We start from the raw sequence: 27,484 nt of genomic DNA on the forward strand, positions 1-27,484 counted from the left end.
AGAGAGACAGAGAGGAAGGAGAGGGGGAGGGGTGGAGAAGCAGATGGGCGCTTCCCCTGTGTGCCCTGGCCGGGAATTGAACCCGGGACCCCTGCACGCCAGGCCGACGCTCTACCACCGAGCCAACCGGCCAGGGCCCAGTTTGACTTTAAGAGGTACTACATTCTATTGACTCTGGCTGCTGTGTCTCATATCTAATTAAATAACTTAAGGAGTAATGGGCAGGTGGGCCGGTTACCACCATAAATTAGACCACTAGGCATTAGTGTCAGTGGCCACTGTCATAGGTGAATAGATTTCTCAAGTCCCAGCTTTGCTGGGTTTAAATTACCTATTATATGATCTCAACTAATATATACTACTGCAGTCCCTAGATCAGACTTTATGAGGGTTTCATGTTAACATCTCATCGCTTAAAAGAATAAGTCCAGAACTCAGAATGAAAAGTCCTTCGCATTAAGATAGAACAAACTTTTCTTTACCTGGAGGTCGCGCAGCGATGTTTCATGAGTCTGAGTGTCGCCCTCCAGAACTGAGTGTCGCTCGAGCTTTTCCTGTTCCTGTTCCAGCCACACCTCAAACGCCTTGAGGTCCCTCTGGTACTCCTGGTGCAGGCGAACCAGTTTTTCAGACTTCGTTACTGCTTCCTGTTATTCGCATTTAAGATAAAGAAGATGGGAATACAATGCCACATGCAGTTTCGATGTAATAGCAGAACTCTCAGTCGGAATTTTAGAGAAGCACGATTATTAAATCACTGGGCTATAGTAGTTTACTAGAAGAATAACGGTTCAAGATTTGTGTAAAAGTATTAAAAAAAAATTTCAGGGTTAAAGAAGCTTTAAAGATCATTTTGTGGCCCTGGCCGGTTGGCTCAGCGGTAGAGCGTTGGCCTGGCGTGCAGGGGACCCGGGTTCAATTCCCGGCCAGGGCACATAGGAGAAGCGCCCATTTGCTTCTCCACTCCCCCCCTCCTTCCTCTCTGTCTTTCTCTTCCCCTCCCGCAATCAAGGCTCCATTGGAGCAAAGATGGCCCGGGCGCTGGGGATGGCTCCTTGGCCTCTGCCCCAGGCACTAGAGTGGCTCTGGTCGCGGCAGAGCAACGCCCCAGAGGGGCAGAGCATCGCCCCCTGGTGGGCAGAGCGAGCGTCACCCCTGGTGGGCATGCCGGGTGGATCCCGGTCGGGCGCATGTGGGAGTCTGTCTGACTGTCTCTCCCCGTTTCCAGCTTCAGAAAAATACAAAAAAAAAAAAAGATCATTTTGTTGAATTAACTTCCTGATCTCTTATGAAGTACATCATCAACATGCCAAAAAAAAAAAAAAGAGAACTTCACTTGTTATAAAAATACATTTTTGCTTATGAAGAAAACTGAAATTCTTACATACTGCTCACAAAAACTAGAGGATATTTCAAAATGAATGTGAAGCAATAAAATATCCCCTAATTTTTATGAGCAGTATATTATACCTTAATTAAGGCTCAGGACTCACAGTAGATATATTTTCCCATGGATTTTGTCTAATAAATTAGGATGTGCTTGGAAAAGTTACTGTTATTCTATTTGTGAGGCCTGAATGGGGAGTTGATGGTATGGATGCAGATTTCTTTCTGCTTTAGAAAACTCTCCGGACCAGCCACACTAAGGCATTTATACATCTTTATTGTAACGCTGTCTGAAATCTTTCCTAAAGTGGTGAACTTCTAGGTACCTTTAGCTGAGAAACATTTTCTCTCGGTAACTTCCATGTACTAACATCACTGAAAGACTTTGTTTGGTTTTGCCAGTGGTTTATGTAAAGTGTTAACATTTATGTTGCTATCTGCTATATTGTTTTCTCCTCTCTGCTTTCACAGATCTGCCATGTTCAAAAATAAATGGGTCTTTGGGCCAGCACAGCCCCACACAGTCGCACCTCGGTGAGCAAGTCCACGCGGGACACGGCGTCCGTACCTTGGCCCTCTCCTGGACGGCCCTGTATCGTTCCTGCAGCTCCTGGAATTCCACCTGGGTGACGTAGTGCTCCGTCATGCCAGCCCCTTTGATCTCAATGGTTTCCAGCAGGCTGCTGTGACTCAGCACTTCTTCATTTAATAACTAGAGAACATTTAAAAAAATAATAAAAGAGTTACCACATGTACCATCCTATCAATAATACAGGTCATTATTAAGATATTCTAACTATATAGTTGACAAGTGATCTGGGGTTATCTATTTATCGATAGATAAATAGCTGACTAGAGAGAGAGGTAGGTAGGTAGATGGATCCACTTATAGTCATACATGAGTGTCTGTGTGTGGTTTATTGTTGGAATACTACTATCAATAAAAAAGATTTAGGAATATATCCCCAATATGTGTCTATGCATCTGTCTACTTATTTTAAAACTTTTACAGCCTGACCAGGCGGTGGCACAGTGGATAAAGTGTCAGACTGGGATGCTAAGGACCCAAGTTCGAGACCCTGAGGTCACCAACTTGAGCGTGGGCTCATCTGGTTTGAGCAAAGCCCACCAGCTTGGACCCAAGGTTGCTGGCTCGAGCAAGGGGTTACTTGGTCTGCTGTGGCCCCACAGTCAAGGCACATATGAGAAAGCAATCAATGAACAACTAAGGTGTCACAAAGAAAAACTAATGATTGATGCTTCTCATCTCTCTCCATTCCTGTCTGTCTGTCCCTATCTATCCCTCTCTCTGACTCTCTCTCTGTCTCTGTTAAAAAAACAAACAAAAAAAAACCTTTTACATGTAGGCCCTGGATGGTTGGCTCAGTGATAGAATGTTGGCCTGGCATGTGGATGTTCTGGGTTCAATTCCTGGTCAGGGGAAGCACCCATCTGCTTCACCCCTCCCCCTCTTGCTTTTCTCTCTTTCTATCTTCCCCTTCTGAAGCCATGGCTCAATTATAGCAAGTTGGCCCCAGGCGCTGAGAATGGCTCCATGGCCTCTGCCTCAGGCTCTAAGAAGAACTTGGTTGTTGAACAACAAAGCAATGCCCCAGATGGGCAGAGCATCACCCCCTAATGGGTGGTCGGGGTGCATGTGGGAGTCTGTCTCTCTGATTCCTCTTCTCTCACTGAATAATAATAAAAAAAAAACACCTTTCATGTAGTACTGTACTAATATAAGGATTATGAAAAATGCACAAAAGTAGAAATACAAAAGGATATGATAAAAAGAAAGCATTTTTACTTCCTAATGATGAGTAGGTTAAAGATACTATGTTGCCAAACTTTAAAAGATTTGTATCACAAAACACGGGTCACTGAGGTTCTCCTGGAAGAGAAAATTTTCACTCACGTAATAAAATAGTCACAAACCAAAGCCTAGTTTCAGAAGCTATTTGAAATTCTGGTACCAGCCCCAAACAGTTTTCTTCTGTGTAAAGCCACATCTTATCGCCCAGGCAATCACATTTTTGCACGACTGTGTCATTCTGGAGGAGCCCTTCGGAAAACAACCGGAATGTGAGAGGGGCTCCCACCTTGGCTTTCTCCAGAGCGGCGGTTTTCTCCCGCAGTTCCGTGTACTGCCTCTCGGACTCATTCAGGCTGCCTTCCACACTGTCCATCCAGCCGGAAAACTGTCGGACGTCATCCTGGTAACTCGTCCACTTGGAGAGCGCTCCTTCGAGTTGACTGAAAGGTATTTGAAAAGACAACAGTCTATGCCGACAAGCCTGGTCAAGACAAGAAGTCCGTCTTGTCATCGCGCCCGCCCTGTCCCTCCATCCGCAGGAAGTGCACGTGTACATCAGGACGGGGTGGGCTTGGGGTGGCCTGGACGGCCAGGGCTTATCCAATCAGGGACCCTGGCAGGCACAGCCTCAGGAAGCCGGGAACAGTTAAGTCCTGGACAGCAGGCAGAGAGTGGGACCAGATATCATATCTAGTCGGTGGGGAGGTCACAGGAGGCACTGGGAGGAGCTTTGGGGCTGTGGTTTTCAACCTTTTTACCCTTGGGGACCGGTGCATGGAAAAGATTTATTTTGGGGACCACTAAGGTAGAAGTCACCCTGAGCATAAGAGAATTTTACTAAGACCATTGGGTCTATAATCTGAATATAACCCTAGGGCGGTTAACTCTTTCATGGACAGGCACGAAGTTTCTGGTAGACCCGTCCACGGGCTGGTGGTTGGAAAACACTACTCTAGGCCTAGGGCACAAAGGGGAGAGATCCCCCCACACCGATCGATCGAGGGTTTCTTGAGCCAAGCAAGTCTGGGCAGGGAGAAAGTCAGTACTTAACTGCATCCACGTGAGCAGGACGCTCAGCGAAGAGGAAAAAATGAATTAATAAAAGGGGGTTAGGAAGGCCCGAGCAAGAACAAGCATGAACTATCTTACCTGAGGTTTAAAATCAGAGAATTACAGTGGGAAAAAGGGTAACATTTCCTGAATGGATCTAATTGCTAAAACCTGATTATTTCTCTAACAGATAAATTGAATACTTCCTTCTCTCAATACGAAGGCTTATTTTTAACTCCCTTGGTCATTGGTGCCTCACTTATGGCCATGCTCTGGGTGCCCTCTGGGCCTGAGGGCATGCTCTGGGTCCTGTGTCCTCTCAGCTTCAGGGCAACGGAGGCAGGAAGGGCCAGGGATTGTCGCCCCTCGGGGCAGCCTTCAGCAACTGCCCTCTTGATTCCTGGAAGTTTAGTGACAAATCCTCCAGCCGCAGCTGCCCGACTCCCAGGAAGGGGGAGGTAACCCCGAGACACATGTCCTACGCTGGCTCCCGGCACTGCCCGCAGGGTTCAGTCCCGACTGCCAAGGGCTCTTAGTCAGCTGCCTGCCCTTCCTCATCTCTCCTGCACACTCCAGACTGGCGTTTCCTGGGGCCATGTCCCAAGGAAACTACTTGGCTTTAACTAATACATCTTTACCTGATAAAACATCGGCCTATCCTTTGTTTTTAAGCAGTGAAAGAGACAAGCTAAACACGTAATTGTATTAAACAAGGCACAGTATTACAAGTAACCTAAATGCAAGATTGTACTTGCCAGTTTCTTTGTTCTAAAAAGAAAAAAGAAAGGGGAGGGTGAGAGAAATCAGGGGAGAAAGAGCCAGAGAGAGAGAGAGAGAGAGAACCCCCGGGAACAAGAACAATGTGCTACGGAATGATCATAATGATCTTCCAGCAATGGCTTTGCAGTAGTGGGCGTTAATATCTCTTACCTTTTGCAACGGATCCCTGCAGACAAAAGGGAAGCCCACATGTCCTTGACATTCTGCAGCTGCTGCTGAAGGGCAGGGATGCCTTCTGGAGAGGTGTTCTGGAGGACAGATTCCCCTCTGGTCACTATCATTTTCATCTGGATCTCTTTCTCCTGTTTCACCGATAATAGCGCCTGGAAAAGCAAATACGGAAGTCCTTTGTCACTTGCGTGTTTAACATTCCTGGCTTTAAATATCTCAGTCCTGAAGTTGTAGAATGATATGCAATTGTGTTGGGCCTTGGCTTTCTCGGGCTTATCAGGTGAAAAGTGAAAGAGTCACCTGGTGGTGATCTAGTAACCAAGGACCTGTCACCCGCTGGTCTCCAAGGGGCCCTGGCTTTGCAATCTCAACTCTCCTCTGAACAATCCCTTCTTTCCGATGAAGTTTTATTATACTGGTTTTTAAGAAGAGAAAAATAGACTACAGTAGAAATCATGAATTCTCAAAAGTCACAAGATGGAGAACTTTCTCAAGGTTAAGGCCTCTGGGCCAACAAAGAAAGACATGTAATATTTTAATGTTAATTTATATATTTCAATTTCTTCATAGGCACGCATCTCTTTCTATTTGAGAAGGAAGTTTGAATCACAGTTACAGAACGGGGCTATCACCTCGCAGGTGAAGCTCATCTCTGTCCCTAACCTGGACCCGGCCAACCGTGACAGACTCAGCTGCTATGCTCACGGCCACTGGTTTTTGCTACAGCAAGAAGGGACTGCTGGAAATCTCTCAGACACCATGCTGTTCGTTTATTCTGGCTTTTCCTCACATGGCATCCTTCTCAAGTGTCAGGCTATTTGAGAAACTGGTGTTGACTCTCACTGCCATCCCTCCTGCACGGTTCCACTCTGTCTATAACCACAAGTAGAACCCCAGCTGCTACTATTCTCCTCTGTGCCTCAGCCTCCAGCATCTGACAATGACATCCTTCAGGACAAAGGTTATATTTTATTCATTTTTGAAGCTTTGGTATAAGACAGAGTGACATCTGACCAGGCGGTGGCACAGTGGAGAGACGGTCTGGGACTCAGAGGACTAAGGTTTGAAACCCCAAGGTCGCCGGCTTGAGCATGGGTTCATCTGGCTTGAGTGCAGGATTTCTGGCTTGAGCCCAAAGGTCACTGGCTTGAAGCCCAAGGTCTCTGGCTTGAGTAAGGGGTCACTGGCTTGGCTGGAGCCCCCCAGTAAAAGCACATATGAAAAAGCAATCAATGAGCAACTAAGGTGCTGCAACGAAGAATTGATGCTTCTCATCTCTCTCTCTCTTCCTGGCTGTCTGTCCCAATCTGTCCCTCTCTCTGTCTCTCGTCTCTCTTGCTTTAAAAAAAAAAAAAAGGAAAGGTAGAGTGATGACAATCTCCTAGAAGATACCCAGTATATAAATGAGAGACAAATGAGTGAAGAATTATTATTTTACCATGAATGGAAATGAGAACTAACACATTGAAATGGGAGAACTGGCTAAATGATCTACAGTAGGCAAGTCAATCAAACAGGATGAAAAATGTCCTGCCCCATAAAGTGATTCATCGAAATATTTTCTCAGAACAAATGTGTCAGCGATGTGATTTGAAACTGGCCTCTTAACCAGCTATCAAGCAAATAACCACATCTGGGTTTTTATTTTATTGCGTGAAGCATTTATGTATGAACCTGTTCCCAATGACCCAGGAGAGCTCAGGCTTGCCTGCCCTGGGCAAACAGAGCGCTCCGAGACTTCCTGGACCGAGCGTGTGACAGAACACCCCAGGGAGCTGAGATTTAGGACATTTTGAGAAAAACAGATTCCGTCAGAGAGAGATATTTTTGCAGAGATGCAGACCTCGAGCTTGAGCATCCTGCTGTCCAGCACGCTCTTGTCGGAGGCCGGGTGGCAGTAGGAGTCCAGCATGTGGACCGCGTCCGTCATCCAGTCCTGTAGCTCTTTGACTCCGAGTGAGAACTGATTGTGCTCTGCAACAAGTCTATCCAGTCTCGACACCTTCTCCTGGAAATGACAGGCACGGGTTTCCAGCCGTCCATTCCACAGAGACCTCACAGCCTGAGGCCAATCCCGCTGTGAAGCTAACTTTTGGATAAAATAACCACCATCGCCACAGGTTCCTACACAGCAGAGGTACGATGCACTAATTTATGAGATGTGGGAACTCTTTCTAAATAGTAGAAATGTGAGGATCACAGGGTCAAAAAGCAGACAAAAAAATGACCACAATCACAATTTACTGGCTCTCAACTTAGCTGTGATCTTTCTTCATGGCTGTTGTGACATTGTTTTTTAAGAATCAGAAAAAAATTTCTTCCTACTGCCTTGCCTGGAGACCAAGCAAAGCAGTTTTTAGCTTTCACATAATCACATTGATCTCAACTCATACCACATGGTCTACATTGTTGGCAAGAGTTCTAAAAAAAAACTAATTATCTGAGCTTTTGCAACAGCACTAAATTTTAAAAGTTGGGACCATAAATATGATTTTGTTTATTAATCACAATTCACCTCCAACACAGAAATTTATGAATGTGGTTTTACTGCTCTTAAAGAATTCAAATATCTATTGAAATTTGGTATCTAAATAAAGACAAAGGAATAGAAAGATGTCCTTAATTAACTCTAATTTTATGTGCCAAGTTTTCTAAGGACAAAAATAGTAACTTATTCACAGGAAAAGCAGTTGTGTAACCATAGTCTGTTTACTGGAAGTCTGCGCTAGTGTGACTGTGTCAATGATGGTTTATTGAGGATCCAAATTAGCAAATCAGAAGAAAGTCCACATTAAAACAGGGGATGCCAAATTAAAGGAAAGACGACATTACAGTAGGAACCCTACATTCTAAGATCTGAAATGCAAAAGACAAATATAGGGAACAAGTGTCACAGCCACATAAAGCTTAAAGTAGGCTTGCCCCACTAAGTTCAAGATCTGTCTGTGTCATACGAGCTGGGCGCTCTAAATGATCTAGAGTGGGATCCCAGTTCATTGTTTCTCAGCTGTTAGAAAAGTAATTTAATCAGTTAAACATATCATTGTTAGTTTTGAGCTCTGCTTTGTTGATTGAACAGAAAATCTCAATCAACACATCCTTGACTATGTAATGGATACAAAGAATTTAGACAAATTTAAAAAAAACACACAACAATCCCAAACTCATTTTATTTAGTCCATGAAAATTTAAGCTGCTTTGAATTTATGTTTTTCTAAAGTAATTTAATCTGAGATCCCTGAAGCCCCAAACTGAATTTTGCCTTATGTTTACTCAATGAGTTTTCAAAATAAAAGCTCAAGAGAACATGCCAATTCAGTACAAAGGAGGATATTTTGTGCAATCCTAGGGAGTGGCAGTCTCTTCAGTCTTCGAGACCTCCCTCTCGCTGTGTCTGGACAACCGCACTGAGATGACACAGCACAGATCACAGACCAGCCTGCAAGGCTGGGCACAGACTTACACGCCTCATTCCTGACCTGGGCTCGCCAGCTGATCCCCTGCACACACCCCTCCCCAGACGCCAGGTCCGTGCCTCGGACCCACACTCACACACAGCACTTAGCAGGCGTTACCTTGGTTAAATTGCTTAGCGCTAGATACTGAGCGGACAGCTGCGACACTCTGTGCACAAAGCTCCTGCTGGCAGCTTGTCCTTCCCACAGCTGCTGAGCCTTCTCCTTGAGCCTGCGGAGCTGAGGCTCGTAGCACTTTATTTCCTCAAGGACAGACTGAAAAGCACAAGCAAGTTATGAGTGAGAGGCTGGGGAAAGCACATCGCCGACGATGAAGCTCCGGCCCAAAGGATGTCAACGCCGGTGAGCCGTACAGGTGCCCCTGAAGGCCTGATTATTTCCAAGCTACACACAGTCTAGAGCAGGGGTCTCAAACTCAACTCAGCATGTGGGCCGCAGAGCAAGATCACAGCCGTTCGGCGGGCCGCACTAGGTCTACAAAAGGCAACTGTTACGCAACACTTTTCTCACTGCAGTTGAAAACAAAAAAAAAAATCAGTACAACAAGCACAATCGTACATGCAGTTTACTCAGTCTCACAAAACGACCAGAAACTGTAGTTCGCATCACAACTACTGTTAACTAAGCTAATATCTAGCTAGGATGCTAGAGAAATAAAAAATACAAGTAGGCCTCTGGGCTTACTTAATTTTATCCAAAATATTTTGAACTTCGTGGATTAGTCTGCAGGCCGCACAAAATTGTTCGGCGGGCTGCGAGTTTGAGACCCCTGGTCTAGAGACTACTGGACAAAAACAAGTCCACCTCAAAGGAAAAGCCGGAACACACAAGATCTGCCAGAACGAGGGAAAGGGCACATGGATCATCTGACAGCGGGGTGCGCGGCGGGCGCCTGGGCACACGAGAGGCACACGGACGGGGGCGCAGGCGGGGGCACGCGGGCCCAGGGTCCTGTCACCTGGAGCTTCTGCTGCTCCCTCCGCTTGGCCGGCAGGTCGTACAGGCGGCCGCTGCTGCTCTGCACCAGCCTCTCGGTCTTGCTCAGCCAGTCCTGCAGAGGCTCGGCGCTGACCTCGAAGTCCTTCATCTGGATCTTCAGGTTCTGCGAGGTTTCAGAGAAAATCAGGCACACAGACAACTTTTCATAGCAAGTGCCACGTCTTTCACTGGGCAAGCAATCCGGCCCTATTATCCCCTGCCCCTTCCTTTCCTGTTCCCAGGGTCTGGAACACTGGACCCTTTCTCTTGGCGCCTGTATCACTTATTTTTTAAACAGACTTTAAGAGCTTTTTATTGCCTACTTTTTAGAAACTGAATCTTCTCTAATTATCCACCACTCAGACGTAACACCCACTTCTCCCACATGTGTCGTTTCCACCAGTTGCCATGTCCTTTATCACAGAGTGGGCTGGTCTGGCCTGAAGCACACGCGCCTGGTCCCAGGCACATGCTCCTGGCCCGAGGCACACGCGCACACGTGCCTGGCGTTAGGCACACGCTCCTGGCCCGAGGCACACACACCTGGTCTGAGGCACACACGCCTGGTCTGTCACACACACGCCTGGTCTGTCACACACGCGCCTGGCCCGAGGCACACATGCCTGGTCTGAGGCACACACGCCTGGTCTGAGGCACACGCGCCTGGTCTGTCACACACATGCCTGCTCTGAGGCACACGCGCCTGGCCTGAGGCACACGCGCCTGGTCTGAGGCACACGCGCCTGGCCTGAGGCACACGCGCCTGGTCTGTCACACACATGCCTGCTCTGAGGCACACGCGCCTGGCCTGAGGCACACGCGCCTGGTCTGTCACACACATGCCTGCTCTGAGGCACACGCGCCTGGCCTGAGGCACACGCGCCTGGCCTGAGGCACACGCGCCTGGTCTGTCGCACACGCGCCTGGTCTGAGGCACACGCGCCTGGTCTGTCGCACACACGCCTGGTCTGAGGCACACGCGCCTGGCCTGAGGCACACGCGCCTGGCCTGAGGCACACGCGCCTGGTCTGAGGCACACGCGCCTGGTCTGTCGCACACGCGCCTGGCCTGAGGCACACGCGCCTGGTCTGTCGCACACGCGCCTGGTCTGTCGCACACACGCCTGGCCTGAGGCACACGCGCCTGGTCTGAGGCACACGCGCCTGGTCTGTCGCACACGCGCCTGGTCTGAGGCACACGCGTCTGGTCTGAGGCACACGCGCCTGGTCTGTCGCACACGCGCCTGGTCTGAGGCACACGCGCCTGGTCTGTCGCACACACGCCTGGCCTGAGGCACACGCGCCTGGTCTGTCGCACACACGCCTGGCCTGAGGCACACGCGCCTGGTCTGAGGCACACACGCCTGGTCTGTCGCACACGCGCCTGGTCTGAGGCACACGCGCCTGGTCTGTCACACACACGCCTGGCCTGAGGCACATGCGCCTGGTCTGAGGCACACACGCCTGGTCTGTCGCACACGCGCCTGGTCTGAGGCACACGCGCCTGGTCTGTCACACACACGCCTGGCCTGAGGCACACGCGTCTGATCTGAGGCACACACGCCTGGTCTGTCACACACGCGCCTGGTCTGAGGCACACGCGCCTGGTCTGTCACACACACGCCTGGCCTGAGGCACATGCGCCTGGTCTGAGGCACACACGCCTGGTCTGTCACACACGCACCTGGTCTGAGGCACACGCGCCTGGTCTGTCACACACGCGCCTGGCCTGAGGCACACGCGCCTGGTCTGTCACACACGCGCCTGGCCTGAGGCACACGCGCCTGGTCTGTCACACACACGCCTGGCCTGAGGCACACGCGCCTGGTCTGTCACACACACGCCTGGCCTGAGGCACATGCGCCTGGTCTGAGGCACACACGCCTGGTCTGTCACACACGCACCTGGTCTGAGGCACACGCGCCTGGTCTGTCACACACATGCCTGCTCTGAAGCACACGCGTCTGGTCCCCACAACTAAGTGGAAATACACTGTTGTGGAAATACACTGGAACACACTGTTGTGGAAATACAAATAATCATTAGCCAACCCAAATCGCATGTGGTTTACGTGCTTATTAAGCTTTTAATAAATCATTTGTTTATTCTGATACACAAAGATATAGGAAATATCAAGTAGTGGTCTGTGTTTATCACACAAGGAAGCTGTAACTGCTTCCGTAGATACGCTGTAGGCACTGGTAGCTGTTTAGCTGTAGGTCATCAAGTTTTATATGGTGCTCATTCATTTTAGCGAAGCTGTCTCTCTCCACTGTCTATTAGTTATAAAAATGCTAAAGTGAATTTGAAATCTATGCTACTATGTTGTTACCAACTAAAGGCTTTTAAATTAATTAGAGCTGTAGGCAGTCTTGCCAAAGAGCAAGTCCAAAAAGGTGAGATGAAAAATCGAAGTAGCGAGGACTGCAGGGGCCGGTGGGTGAACAGCTCGAGGACCCATCTGTGTCTGACCCAGGGTGCCCGCAGTGTGGGGACACGCGTGTCTGCCACAGTCACCTCTCAGGGAGATGGGCAGCTAGGGGGAAGCCCTGGAAAACTAACAGTGCTTCACAAATGTAAGATACTAAGAAAGCTCTGGAGTATTCTACTCAAATTTAAGCTTCATGAGAGTAGAAAGTTTGTTCTGTATTAGTCTCAACTGCATCCCCAGAGCCTAGAATAGTTCTTGGCAAATGCAAGGTGTTCAAAAAATATCTATTGAATAACTAAAGCAGGGGTCGGGAAACTTTTTGGCTGAGAGAGCCACGAACGCCACATATTTTAAAATGTAATTCTGTGAGAGCCATACAATGACCCGTGTACATTACACATAATCCAATAAAAATTTGCTGTTGTCAAGGAGGATACCTGTGATTGGCTCCAGCCAACCGCAACCATTAACATGAGCTGTAGGAAATGAATGGATTGTAATACATGAGAATGTTTTATATTCTTAACATTATTATTATTTTTTATTAAAGATTTGTCTGCGAGCCAGATGCAGTCATCAAAAGAGCCACATCTGGCTCACGAGCCATAGGTTCCCGACCTCTGAACTAAAGAAATCAATAAATTCAAGATGTTTCCATCTCCCCATTACTGTGGTCCCGAAGGGCCACTAATGGGCAAAATAAAGACCATGATCAGCAATTTCATTCGACAGGACTGCACAGCAGATCATTAGAGGCCTAGTCAGAAATGTCATACAAAAAAAAAAGTGGGTTCTTACTCTAAGGGGCGAAATCACAGGGTCTGAGTGAGGGGCCTGAGGAACAAGACCAAAGATAGCTTTACATTAAGTCGGTCAACTCCCAAAGTCCCTCATACAGTTCCTATAATACGGAGGGTGTGCATTCTGTTTGCTTTTCCAATTGTTTCTCCCATGGCTTCGGTGACCACCCACAAACTCCTATATTAAGAGACTGTATTTCTAAAACACTTCAAGCCAGAGTGCCTGGCTTTGAACTATGTCTAGGCACTGCACAGTGACTCTGACTCCCTATTAAACGGAGGACGCCTGCCGGGAAAGACCAGCAGCCACCGTCCCAAAGGAAAGCTGCAGTGCTCTTGCACCGAGAAAGAACCGAGGAAGCACACATTTTCTCTTTCTAGTATTAATTTCCTATTATTAGGCCCTGGCCGGTTGGCTCAGCGGTAGAGCGTCGGCCTGGCGTGCGGGGGACCCGCGTTCGATTCCTGGCCAGGGCACATAGGAGAAGCGCCCATTTGCTTCTCTACCCCTCCCCCCCTCCTTCCTCTCTGTCTCTCTCTTCCCCTCCCGCAGCCAAGGCTCCATTGGAGCAAAGATGGCCCGGGCGCTGGGGATGGCTCCTTGGCCTCTGCCCCAGGCGCTAGAGTGGCTCTGGTTGCCGCAGAGCGATGCCCCGGAGGGGCAGAGCATCGCCCCCTGGTGGGCAGAGCATCGCCCCTGGTGGGCGTGCCGGGTGGATCCCGGTCGGGCGCATGTGGGAGTCTGTCTGACTGTTTCTCCCCGTTTCCAGCTTCAGAAAAATACAAAAAAAAAAAAAATTCCTATTATTTTTTTCTATCCCCCATGAATATGGCCATAATTAAATTAAGTATCTATTTTGCCAGGAAGTGTTGTTTTAAAAGGAAAAAAAATAATTTTTATGTCTCTAAATTTTCCTTTAAGAGAAGAGTTGGTACACAAAACAGATGGTTTTATAAAACAAAAGTAATTGCACTGTAGTAATAATTATGTTATAACAAATTCAACTTAGGTTGTCTCTGGATAAAATAAAATTGTTATAAACATTGTAATGCCTAAAATATACAACTTGATATTTGTATGAGTTATATAATATGCCTTCTCAGCCATAGCATTTTGTAGCCTTACAGAGATATTTCTATTCACTCACCAAGAACAACTTCCAAAATTAAGGGATTTCAAATCAAAGATTAAGTGATACGCTTAAAATTAAAACCGGTTGGCTCAGCGGTAGAGCATCGGCCTAGTGTGCGGAGGACCCAGGTTCGATTCCCGGCCAGGGCACACAGGAGAAGCAGCCCATTTGCTTCTCCACCCCTCCGCTGCGCTTTCCTCTTTGTCTCTCTCTTCCCCTCCCGCAGCCGAGGCTCCATTGGAGCAAAGATGGCCCGGGCGCTGGGGATGGCTCTGTGGCCTCTGCCTCAGGCGCTAGAGTGGCTCTGGTCGCAACATGGTGACGCCCAGGATGGGCAGAGCATCGCCCCCTGGTGGGCAGAGCGTCACCCCATGGTGGGCGTGCCGGGTGGATCCCGGTCGGGCGCATGCGGGAGTCTGACTGTCTCTCCCTGTTTCCAGCTTCAGAAAAAAAAAAAAATTAAAACCAGTTGTTTTTTATGGTCTATGACAATAGGCCCTACTCTGCAAGAAACTGCCTAATTCCTCAGTGTGGCTCATACTGCTAGCATCACACTGTTTCCTGGAATTACCTAGTTATTCATTTATATTCAGAGAGGGGTGACTGACATCATTGAAAAGGGCACTTAGACACATGGAGAGTGTGGCTTAACTAAGACACCACAAACAACCATCAACATAGGAAGTGTCCACGAAGTTGCTTATATTATACCTCTAGGGTGGATTCCTTCTGGTGAAGGTTTGAATGAAAATTTTTCCAGTCTTCTTTTGCATTTGCCATTTTGGCTTGGATACCATTAGCTTTCTCTTTGGTCAACAGAGTACACAAAAGTTCCCCTTTAGAAAGCATCGTGTTTAGTTTGTATTGTCCATTTTCACTTTCTGATGAAAATTCCTATAAAGAAAAATGTAAGAGTAGGCATAGTAAAATGCTCTCGGCTTTAAACACATTGATTTTTTACTTCTTTCTCAAAACCACAGAGAAGGAACAAACAATTTTTATTGTATATATAAAGTGACCAAGACTCTTTTATCATATCTGCACACTGGGAATAATAATCTTACGTACCTGACGTGGTTACCACAAAAATTAAATGAAAAATATTCCACTTAGAATGCTCAGGCACAATGTCACATAGAAAGAGCTTTTATTATATCCTAAATCCCTACTAATATACATATATATAATATATATAAAAGCATGCATTTATACAAATGGATTAGTTTCTTGCCATGTACACAGTCATTTCACACAAAGGTTTATTTGAAATTTTTCTTAAGCAAAATTTAAATATGCTTCTACAATGATCTAGAGGCACTTTTAAAATTCATTTAAGCTCCATTAATAGGATTAATAACATTCTTACCTGTATTTTCTGAAGACTTGTCGAAACTTCGCTAATATTTTGAGGTATATCAAAACACTTGGCGGTAGTGATTTTTGCATTAACCAACCACTGCTGGAAATCCTTGAAGGCTCTTCGAAATCTTTGCTGTAGAATCTGCTCTTTATTCTGACAGCCCTTGGATGCTTGCAAACAAAGACTAAAACCATGGTTGGAAGCATTTAATGGAAGGAAAAAAAATGATTTTAAAAATATTAAAATACCATGTGATAGAATCAACAACTCTTAGAGTATGCACTCGTGTCATTTAGTCATGTATCTAATGATTAAATTATATTAATATTGAAATCACATCTTAAAATATACAAACCTTTTAGCCTCTTACTTGTATGAAAAGATTTCAAATACCAGTAAGTTTCGTGCTCACCAGTTATATTCTTTAATCAAGGCAGAAACTTTTCCACTGTATGTACTCAGGTCTCTGGAAAACCGACACAGCTCATTCAGCTGAGACTTGAGATCCTCCGTCTTAGGCTCTGCTTTTTGTAGAGCTTCCAGTGTCTCCTATTCAGAAATAACAAGACAGAGGGTAAGCATTGACACTAGGTAATTTCCACATCTTCATACTGTAAATACATAGATCACAGTATAAACTATTAGTGATGGAAGGACCAACATATACATTCAGTAAAGACATGAGGCATTTTCCCCATGGCAAATAATATCACGTGGCTAATTTGTGTCTCTTCCCGGTCACGGACAGGCACTCTGGCATGAAATGTTGCCAAGAAGTCAAATGATCGAGTGGTCAAATAACTTAAAGTGGGGTGAGAAAAAGAAAAGAGAAAAAAGCATAAATTGTCTAAAAGCAGTATGACCAGGACATCAAAAGATATGAATACTGCTTAAAATTAAAGAGAAACTATTTCAAAGCAAAGCAACACTTATTTTGGTACATAAATATAGCAATTGATCTTGCATAGTATATAAAATTATTTTAAGAAATTCTTATAATCCACAGGTCTGATTTAAGCAGTAATTCACTTCATAGTTTCATTCTCACAGTCATCAAATATTTCCTAGATGTTTACCATGTGCGAATCATTTTGCTGAATTCTGGAAACCACACCACCAACATGGCTAAGGGCATGATTCTTGTATTTGAAGAGCTCACAGTTTAATGGATCAGAGAGGCATGTGAATAATCACAGTACTGTGAATATCAAATCCAAATATAAAATCTTGAGACTTAACAACTACACCTCTGAAATCCAGACCATGGGCCACAGAGTTTCACAAAGTATTGTCACACAAGGAGCAAATGACATCATGAGTGCCAAACACTTACACAATTTCTGGCACACTGATATACTTTATAAGTACAAGCAGTAGGTAAACAACTCCCAAATATTTAAATGAGATTGCATGAATAATGGTATCACCAAGGTAAATAATAATAATAATAACAACAATAATTAAAGAAGAGGGACAAGAAAATGAGTAATCTGAGAGCTACTGCTGTTACTATTTTTATTCTCAGAGATATTTATCGTGAGGCGGCCTAGATTTGTAGGGAAAACCACGCCTCTCAACAAACCAGGTCTGTGTGGCATTCTTCATCCTAGTAAATGACACCACTGTCCTTCCAACTAATCTAAATCAGAAAACTAAGCATCAGCACAGCCTTGCCTGTTCCCCTTCTCACTCTAGGCAAGAGCGAATGAGCTTTGGTCTGTTCTGTGTTTCAGAGAACTCCTTTAATCAGCTACCTTTGCCCCTTGACTATCACAGACCCATTTACATCTTTGTCATTTCGCTCTAGAACAGCACAAGATCCTCTTCATTTGAGTCCAGTTCCCTAGTCTTCTCTCCTGATGTTTCCTGGTTCCTCAGTACTTCTATACCCTGGTGTCATTCCTCCACCGAACAGATCTGGTCAATCTGTAACCATACCTCAAGACTCAGCTCCAACCAAGACTCCCCTAAGGATTGTCTGCCCTCCTTCCCAGCTCTTCGGGGCTTCTCACTGAGAACACACTGCTCCTCTTGACACTCATCACTACCGAGTGTTCCACTGGTTTTGAACTTGTTGGCCTTCCCACCTGCACCGTGGCTCTGAGCAGAGGGATGGTGCTCTCTTAGCTTTAAACTTCTTTACTTAGCTCAGTGTGGGGTTAGAGCCATCGAAAACATTTTTATTTACAAAATTAATAAATAAGACTTAGAAAGTTTCTCCCCGAGACTCCAAATGCTAGACTAGTAACTACTATTTTACATTATATTCAATCTTTTATTTTAAAAAGGCCATTATAAGAACCAAAGAAACTTACCACATACTAAAGAAGTAAATAGAACACCCCACCAATTCAAATGAGTCATTTATACATGAGGTGCTATCAAAAATGAAAAGCTTTGACCAATATTTTACACTAACATTTTTTCTCCAATTTCATTATAAATTAAAGCTTATTATTAGAATCTTTAATTATAGAAATGCCAGGTTATGTACTCATGTTTCAGTTAAGTCCTGGAGTGCATTTTCCCCCTGAACTTTATGCAGGTTAAAAAAATTGTTAAATTTCCAACACTAATAATCGCCCATGGATATTAAGAGATACAAGTGTTGCAAAAACAGTAAACAAGATATTTTTTGTGACAAGATTTTAAACAGTCTCTAGATAATAATCCATTTTTATTATTTAAAAGATTTCTTGAGAACCATCATTTAATTGCAGAAGAGAAAGTCAATACTTGTGAAGGCTCATGATTATGATGATGATTGCTAACAATGTCAAGTCCTTCCTAACAGCAAAACAAAGCCACAAGAGCCCTAGCAAATTCATTATTCTTTAAAACGTTCCTATGCTTTCATTGTAACAAGAGTATTATTTCTATTTTTTAAAAGTTGAAAGATTGCTCTCAGCTTCACTGAGATATGATTGACACAGAACGTTGTGAGTTTAAGCTGTACAACGTCTTGATTTAGTACATTTACATATTGTGAAATGATTTCCACCATAGCATTAGCTAAGACCTTTATCCCATCACAAAATTATCATTTCTCTTTTTTATTATCCCCACTTTTCAATAAAAATATCATTATTAGAATAAGAGTAAATCTGAGTGTTTAGAGGTGATGTAGTAATTGTCATCAAAACCATGAGCCCTGGAGTCAAACCTGGAAATAGATCAAAGCAGGGGGCTATTGTGTTGGAGTTGTTTGTACTGTTAAAAACCTGTATTTACTTTTGTATTACCTTTCTGTGGACCTCGCCTACTATTTTCATTCATAGTATCAATATAAAAAAAAATAATGGTAGCTCAGAATAGTAATATGATTTAATATCACTAAATCTTTCTTTTTAAAATTTCCACTCATATTAATGATTGGGAAAAGAAGGAAAACGAAATAGAACCAAAACATTTTAACATATTTTTTGATATCAGAGTGAATAATACTGACCGCGTGAAATAATCCCCAACTTCCTGTCCCTGTTTTACAGAACTGCTTCCTATACTTTATCCTAGTGCTTAAGCCTAAAGGACAAGAAAGGCATCAGAAAAAAAAATATATATATATATATAGAACCTAGAGACATTATAAATAAAATAGCATAAAGAGATGATTATGAAGTTTTGCTTTGCGGAGTGCTATATTTTGCCCCAAATAACTGATTTAAAACAAGACAATGTTGGAAATATTTATACTACATGAGTTTCTTACTGGCTAAAGCTATTTTGAAATGTTGATAACATAAATAGATACAGAGAAGTTTACTAAAATTTCCTTTTAAGGACATCCATGATTCAGAGCATTATTAAACAGCAAATAAAAAAAAATTTCTAAGATACCATTTCACAGTAAAGAAAGAAAGAGGATCTCAAGCTGCTGCCATTCTTCACTATCCCTTTCACGCTGTCTTCTCTCTCATTCTGAAAGAGCTGCCATTAGTTTTAAAAAAAAATGTCCGGAAGGCAACCCTCGAGTATGACACAGGAGTCCTGCTATGACACAGGAGTCCTGCGGACAGACGGGTTAATTCATGCACAGCTGCTAAAACCGCACACAGCAGAGCTAATCAGGGGGAAACTATTAGCTGTGCTTTAGGACCTTACCAAACGTTTCTCTCAATGTTATAAATTCAATCATGTAATTGTTGAAAATAATTCCCTGGCAGGAAGACAGTTATGACTATCTATTTATGCCTCTACCCACAGGCCACTTCTCGGGCTCAATGGCTGAATACAGTCTTACAAACTCTTTACACCAGACCCATGAAAGGAGAGCATTTGCCCCAACAATAACTGTTTCCATGGTGAGCCATAACTTCTTCTCTCCTCTTATCTTCATTTTTACAAGAGTTTGATTTATGAGAAAAGGAAACAGATCAGATTTGCAAATTTAATTAGAAATACTTCTTTCAAGTCTGAATGCTGTCTGTTTTTAATTAGCAAAAAAAAAAAAAAAAAAAATTAGCAACAATGTGAACCCAAAGCAAATTGTCAGCATCAACAACAGAAAACAGGAAGCCAACGTACCCGTCCCTTCTTCCAGCACTCCACTATCTCCTGGTCTGTGTTCTTGCCTTCCAGGGCCGTGAGCTGCTGAGCCCATGTGGTCAGAAGGGCGCCCAAGTGCTCCAGGGCCTGCTCCAGGTCAGCCGCCCGGGCCGAGAACTCCTGCTCCGACAGGGCCATCTGGCTCACCAGGCTCTGGAGGCTGCCCTGCGTCTGGAAGACGCTGTCTTCCCACCGCTGCCAGTCGGCGCGCAGGGCCTGCATCTCCGCGTCCATGAGCTCACTCCCGCTGCTCGTCGTGTTCCGTTTCACTGCGGGAGCCAGGGACTCCACTCTGCTCAGGCGGCCGGCCCCAGTCTCTCTGGAATCCATCAGCTCCTGTAATGGAATATCACCATGGTGACCGAGGAGGCTGAGTCACAGCGAGGAGTTTCCAAATCTGGACGGAGGGGGACCCTGTCCTGCCAGGGAGTGTGGGCCACTGGGCCAGGGAACCAGAATCAAGCCAGCCGCCCACCCCGAAGAAGTTAGAATAGCAGAGAGTTCTCATCCTGAGAGCACCCAGGCTGGTTGCAAAATAAGCTGTGGAATCCGAAACATCCCCGCAGCAGCAGACGAAGCTGGGACCCTGAAATCAGGCATTGTTTGAATATGTGAAGCTGTTCTGGTAGTGACTTAAATAGTTGCCTGTTAGGATATTGCTCCTGTAAATAAGCATATCAATATCTCTCCCTCCATCAGCGATTTTCAACCTTTTCCATCCCATGGGGCCATTCACTAATTAATAAATTCTGTGGGACACCAAAAATCTTTAACGCTTTGCAGATTTAACAACAACAACAACAAAAAATAGGTGTAATTTTGATTCATTCACAGCAGATGGTTATTGTTGTGCTGGTTGTTGTCTTTTTTTTTTTTTACTGGACAATTTAAGGGAAAAGAGGCCGGTGACCCTGACTAAATTAGTCAGGTGTCGCGTGTTTTAAAAATGCTTGCGGCGCGCCACTTGAGAATCGCTGCCCTGAGCTGAAGAGCGAGTGGACGCGGGTTGCAGGGGACTGTGCCCTCTCAGGGTCTCTAGCTCATTGTCCTCTTCCTCCAGGAGACATGGCTTCGGTCACACCTCCGTCCTGCCAGGAATCAAGCCAGGCTATCACAACAAAAGCATGTGCCCCACTCAATTTCAAACTCTTCCCTTTCTTAAATTAAACAGTTTATAGTAACTAAAATAAGAATGATGGACAGACATACTTAATCACAAGTTTAAAGTAACCTTTCCACTGGGTTCCCTTATTCTATTATTTTTTTCCTTTTAAAAAAAAACTCACTAGAAATTTAACAGTTTAGCTATAACTTTTTGACTTCTAGCACACAAATGCTCTAAAGGACAAGATGAAATTTAAATATGCATTGCTCGTTAGATAAAATAGTGTTATTTTTTTTTTCTGAGGCTATATCCTGCTTACTGAAATTTCACTGAATTCATTATCTGGTATTTATATATTTATATAACTATTGCTAAAGACCAGATCTTATTAGTATTGATACAAAATTATGACTTCATTCCTAGATTAAATAGAAAGAAAAAAAATGATTACTAGGCGGAAAAATTCAAGAAGAAAAGTTAACAGGTCTAGAAAAAAACGAGTATGAAGTATGCTTAATGAATTATGTTAAGCATAAATTGTCTTAACTACTTTAACAGAATTCACATTTTATTAGATTCGCTTGAAATAAATATATCTTCCATAGTTATATTCAAGAAGGCCATATTTTAGTATAGGTAATTTAGAAGTATTTAGTTATAGTAGTCCAAAGCACAATCCCGTGAAATCCTTTACACCGTTAACATTTAATACCCACATTCATCCTCTCCTCAACAGTAGGATTCTAAAATCTTTCCTTGTTTATCAGTGTTTAGAGTAAGTAGTGATTTGATAAAGAAAAACGATGACTTTTTCAAAAGAACTATGTCCAATTATTAGATTTAAATACTTAGAATTTGTTTTTCTGAGTGATTTCATATGTGGAATCCAGAGAACATCAACTCTCAAACATCAGTTTGGCAATATACTCTCCAATGTATCCTCACACTTCTCTCTGGCACCCAAATGGGGCATTTCAATACCCGTAATCACTAACTCCACTCAACCAGATTTTAAATAATTAAAAAAAATTTTTTTTTTTTACTTTTTTTTTTTGTATTTTTCTGAAGCTGGAAACAGGGAGAAATTCCCACATGCAACCGACCGGGATCCATCCGGCATGCCCACCAGGGTGATGCTCTGCCCACCAGGGGGCGATGCTCTGCCCCTCCGGGGCGTCGCTCTGCCGCGACCAGAGCCACTCTAGCGCCTGGGGCAGAGGCCATGGAGCCATCCCCAGCGCCCGGGCCATCTTTGCTCCAATGGAGCCTTGGCTGCAGGAGGGGAAGAGAGAGACAGAGAGGAAGGAGAGGGGGAGGGGTGGAGAAGCAGATGGGCGCTTCCCCTGTGTGCCCTGGCCGGGAATCGAACCCGGGTCCCCCGCACACCAGGCCGACGCTCTACCGCTGAGCCAACCAGCCAGGGCCTAAAATTATTTTTAAAGTGTTTTGAAATGCCTTTTCCATGTATTTCCTTGTCTTGTATTTATACTCTTTAAAAATACTACAAGCACATACCCATAGACGTACACACACCCTCACACACATACACTTTTGGCTCTGAAGTTGCCTATTTGTAACAGTCACTCCCAGGGGTGGGCAGGGATGACAAGAAGGACAGAGGAGCCACTAACTTATCTCCTCCATGACTTTTCTTCACCCACACAGCGGCCTACGTTCAGGCCTGACCTGGCCCGATGAGAGGCTTCCCTTTCCCCTTCACAAATTCCAATTTCCTTCTGTCAGCAACTTCTCCTACATTTCCTCTATTTCTTTGAACTATATATTTCATAAAAGTGTTTTTTTTTTAAGAAGGGTCTTTTGGCCAGCCAGGCCACAGCCTTGTAAAGGGATGTTTTAATCTTCTCGTGTCAACATTTCAAAACAGTAGTCCCCCCCCCCACCATCTCCTATCCCACCCCATTCACTCACAGAGCCGTGCAGGAGGTCTCTCCCCTCCCCTGGCCGGGGGGCTCTCCCCTCCCCGGTGGGGCTGTCCAACGGCCTAACTGCTAAGTCCAGTGGGCGTTCTTTGATCCTCCACTTAATGGCTGCCTCCTGCTACTTCTGTGACAGTGACCCCCTCCTCCACCAGGGCCTTGGGGGCACCACACCTTCCTGGTCCTCCTCTGTTATTTCTCCTCTTTTTTTTCTCCCTCCCCCTTTCAAACCATCCACTGTGTCCCTTTAAATATCAGGTTTGCCCTGGCTGGATGGCTCAGTTGGTTAGAGCATCATCCCGAAGCACAGAGGTTGCTGGTTCAATCTCTGGTCAGGGCACATACCGAAACAGATCTATGTTCCTGTTTCTGTCTCTTTCACTCTCTCTGTCCCTTAGATCTCACTGAAATCAATAAATAAAAAAACTTTTTTAAATTTAAATATCAGTAGGTTTGGTGGTCCTGTGCCCATTGTTCTGTTTGCTGTCTACAGAGACTTTGGTGTCATTTACTCTGGTGATTCTTACTACAAATTATACGCTGACCATTCCAATTCTGTGTCATCAACTCAGTTTCCTAACCTGAAATTCAGGCTTGACCAGTCAACTGCCTCCTAGACATCACTGTCTGGCAGTTCAAATCCCATATGTTCACAACTGAGCTCATCTTCTCTGCCTATATCTGTTTATCTCAGATGGACATAGCTTTATTGACTTTAGGTAATGTACTATCAGTCGTGACTTTTCCTACACTGTCACTACCCAGCTGATTAAATCACTTATGTACCAAATCCACTGGATCTTCTCGTTGAATGCATTCAGTGTGTCAAGCTGAATGAAATGTTTGGTGTGCGTGATCTGATGCAGTCCTCAAAACTACTTGATGAGTCAGGTTCTGTGGTTTTTCTTATTTTACCAATTAAGAGGTTGAAGCTTGAGGATACCCAGTGACTTGCTCGACGACACAGGCAAACAATCAGTAGAGGAAGGATACAGCTTTGGGATTGGGTCCCAAAGCCTGAACTCTAAAAGTGTAGTGAGCTGTCACTACACTTAGACATAGCATACACTGAGTACGCTATTTCATAAACATCGATTTGTGTATCATTATCCCATCCTACACCGCGAGTTCCTTGCCGGATTCACAACACTGGCTGAGCAAATGGATGGATGGGTGAATAAATTAAAATATTACTAAGAAATGTGTCAAAGAAATATTTTAAAGAATCACACAGATCATGAATATTTAAAAAGTGCCTTTATGCAATTATCTCATTTAAAACCTTCATGATCACTATGAAGTTTAAATAAGATAAGCCCTTAGAAGTAAATCTTCAAAAGATAGTTGTTACTGTTACATAATCTAGAGCTTTCATGATTTTTGTGTGCTGATCGCCAGAGATGAGAACACAGTCGGAGTCTTACATTCCTGACCACAGTTACGCTATTGCTACCCAACACTTCCTCATCTCAAATTTAACCATTAAGGATTTCATCATTGCTTAATTTTTAGATTAAAGTCTATTATTTTCTACAGAGGGGAAATTATCGCATTGTAATATTCAAGTAACTAGAAATTACTAAAAGATACTAAGGTCTCTAGTTCTATGAGTTCTATGATTTTTAAAAAAATTTTTTTGCTTAAAGGTGCTTTTACAGGTGATCAGTTAAGTACTGTCTTTTATTACGCAGTACTATTGGCTAGGAAAGCAAAATAAAACATCTAGAATGACAAGTTGTTGTTCACAACTTTTCACTGTTTGTTATGTGAACTTTTCTTCTGCTGTGGAAAATACCACCCGGTTCGCTGGGACTCCAAGCTGGCGCGAAGTTGGCGTCTCTCATACTACAGCAATAAGCACATTTGCAAGCAGAGGATCGTGTGGACAATGTTCCATTTTGCTCAAAGTATAAAGAGTTTTGAATTCCCTTTTCCCCCTCTTGTTTATGTTTCGAGTTCATGAGGTGCAAAGTGATAATCACCAACAAATAGAAAAGAGGAAAAGAACATTTTAAATAACAGACTCTAATCTATAGAACCTTTATCACAGGTATGTCTGACTCAGGAAGCAACGAAACTGACGTTATAACATTTATTCATTTTCTGACCTTAATTTTGGACAACTTTTTCTGGGTGGCCGATGAATCTCCAGACATATCCGACCACCGGTGAAGTTCTTCCTTTGCAGAATGGAGCCAATCTGTGAATTCCTGCACTGCGTCTAGATACATGAGATGGTCCTTCACAATCTCTTCCACTCTCCTCATCTTCTCCTAGTAAAGAAACACAAAGGCTACTTTAGCAGTCGTCACTGTTGAGAATATGAAATCAGACAAGACGACAGCCTGACACTGGTCTCACAATGATCTCAGAAGACTTCATTCATATTCTTGAATTTTCTCTGTGCTTTAAATCTTGAAATGAAAATATCAAATCTTAATTCGACAAAAAGACTTTGAGGATAAAATTATTTTTCCTATAATTTTACTTATGTCCAGCTTTGCATAAAAATTTAGGCTTAATGGCTATGGACTAACATCCCTCACTGATCATCCACTTAATAATAATTCTTATTATTTAAGAAATTATTTGTGTTGGCTTTATGTACAGCAGTTGCTCAGCATGTTAAATGTATTTGCTTATTTTATCCTCACAACAGTTCTGGGATATTGTGATACCGTTATTATCACAATTTTATAGCAAAGGACACTTACAGAGATTATAGAAATTAAGTAATGTGCTCAAAGTCACACATCCAAGAAGTGACAAGGTAAGATTTACTTCTCACTGATTTTTATTTTAAACATTACCAAAATATAAATTAAGATAAGCGAAAACATATGTTAATAATTGAAAGAGAGTTTCCAAAAGAAAAATTAAAAAAGGGGAAAAAAATTGTCCCTTCTTTTCTTAACATGGTCACAAATATACAAAAGATATTGTGAAGACGTCTTTATCTTCATGAAAGAGTCTATATCTTTAAGAAGAAAAAAACGCAGTTCTTGCTAAGAGGAGAAATGAACACAATGTGATTTACATGATTGGAAATCAGGGAATTGCATTTACTCTAATAAATATAAGTGGCAGCAAAAGGTAAAGAACTTTTCAATACTGATATTTGAGGCTTCACAATTTTCCAAAAAGAAGAAAAATGAGTTGACTGATAGTCTAAATAGAGAAAATCATAAAATTAAGAATAAAAAATAATGCCAAGATTGTAGGAAGGAAAAATTCATGGGCATCCATAGGTGAGAAATTATCTTTATATAACATTTGTTCACTAAATGTACAAATAGCTTTAGAACAATCCGATTCCCCAATAATTCAACCCATAGGGTATTCTTTACCTGAGCCTTGACGGTTTTTCCTCAATAGAAGGCACTAACCTTGGCAACGGTCATTATGTCATTAAACTGTGTTTTCAGTTCCTCTTGAGCGGTTTCCGTGAAAGACGGGTCCTCCGTCCTCTGGTAGAGCTCCCTGGATTTTGCAGTGAGGCGGTGTAGAGCTCTGGCGTGATCTTCCCCTTCGGAGACGATGGACTGAAAGTGGTCCAGGAGGGAGAACTTCTCTTTCAAACCCGGCTGCAGTTTCAAGGGATGCTCCAGTTGTTGATCTACTGATTCCATCCACTGCTCCAACTGGTTTTTCCACTCTAGATAGTCATTCCACTGGCTAATCACAGACTCTAAAGTGCTAGAAATAATGTTATTATAAAACTAAGTTAATTTGGCCCTGGCAGGTTGGCTCAGTGGTAGAGCGTCGGCCTGGCGTGCAGAAGTCCCGGGTTCGATTCCTGGCCAGGGCACACAGGAGAAGCGCCCATTTGCTTCTCCACCCCTCCCCCTCTCCTTCCTCTCTGTCTCTCTCTTCCCCTCCCGCAGCCAAGGCTCCATTGGAGCAAAGATGGCCCGGGCGCTGGGGATGGCTCCTTGGCCTCTGCCCCAGGCGCCAGAGTGGCTCTGGTCCCAACAGAGCGACGCCGCGGAGGGGCAGAGCATCGCCCCATGGTGGGCGGAGCGTCGCCCCCTGGTGGGCGTGCCGGGTGGATCCCGGTCGGGCGCATGCGGGAGTCTGTCTGACTGTCTCTCCCGTTTCCAGCTTCAGAAAAAAAAAAAAAAAAAAGTTAATTTGACACCACTACTGGAAAACAGCAGGGTGCTGCATCCATGCAAGCTGACTTGCTGAATGCTACTGTAAGTGGTGAAGAGATGTTTTTTAAGTGCAGGGGAAAACACCCCTCTCTGATGCGCAGCACAGTTTCTTCATACGAAGGCGGATCTATGTTAAAATTTAAGTAAGTTGTTGTAGACATATATGCATCTGGAGATTTGTCTTCCAAATGCTAATTGTCCTAACTAAATGGGCAAATTTCTGTTATGTTTTTAAAGATCAGCACAGAGCATCAAATCAATTTTATTTAATCTCTATCAATTCTTAATTTTCTTGGGCTCCGTCTAATCTTACTAAAATCAGATGATAATTATTTATTGACCGGAATTTAAAACGTAGGTTAATTT

At 44.0% G+C, this 27,484-nt stretch overlaps 1 protein-coding gene across 2 annotated transcripts in view; it reads right to left on the minus strand.

Annotated features, from left to right (window-relative positions):
- The window catches only part of SYNE1 (spectrin repeat containing nuclear envelope protein 1), a 445,623-nt gene that overhangs the window by 206,487 nt on the left and 211,652 nt on the right, over nt 1-27,484 (minus strand). For both annotated transcript variants that reach the window (XM_066248218.1, XM_066248216.1), the window contains 13 exons: nt 26,351-26,660; nt 25,073-25,237; nt 19,902-20,258; nt 15,790-15,926; nt 15,384-15,561; nt 14,729-14,911; nt 9,635-9,778; nt 8,776-8,931; nt 7,044-7,208; nt 5,180-5,352; nt 3,486-3,639; nt 1,955-2,098; nt 483-647 (listed from right to left, as the gene is read on the minus strand). In XM_066248218.1, the coding sequence (XP_066104315.1) occupies nt 483-647; nt 1,955-2,098; nt 3,486-3,639; nt 5,180-5,352; nt 7,044-7,208; nt 8,776-8,931; nt 9,635-9,778; nt 14,729-14,911; nt 15,384-15,561; nt 15,790-15,926; nt 19,902-20,258; nt 25,073-25,237; nt 26,351-26,660 (2,431 nt within the window). The remainder of the gene's footprint in view (nt 1-482; nt 648-1,954; nt 2,099-3,485; nt 3,640-5,179; nt 5,353-7,043; nt 7,209-8,775; nt 8,932-9,634; nt 9,779-14,728; nt 14,912-15,383; nt 15,562-15,789; nt 15,927-19,901; nt 20,259-25,072; nt 25,238-26,350; nt 26,661-27,484) is intronic.

This window comes from Saccopteryx bilineata, chromosome 12 (genome assembly GCF_036850765.1).
Source record: "Saccopteryx bilineata isolate mSacBil1 chromosome 12, mSacBil1_pri_phased_curated, whole genome shotgun sequence".
Lineage (NCBI taxonomy): Eukaryota > Metazoa > Chordata > Mammalia > Chiroptera > Emballonuridae > Saccopteryx > Saccopteryx bilineata.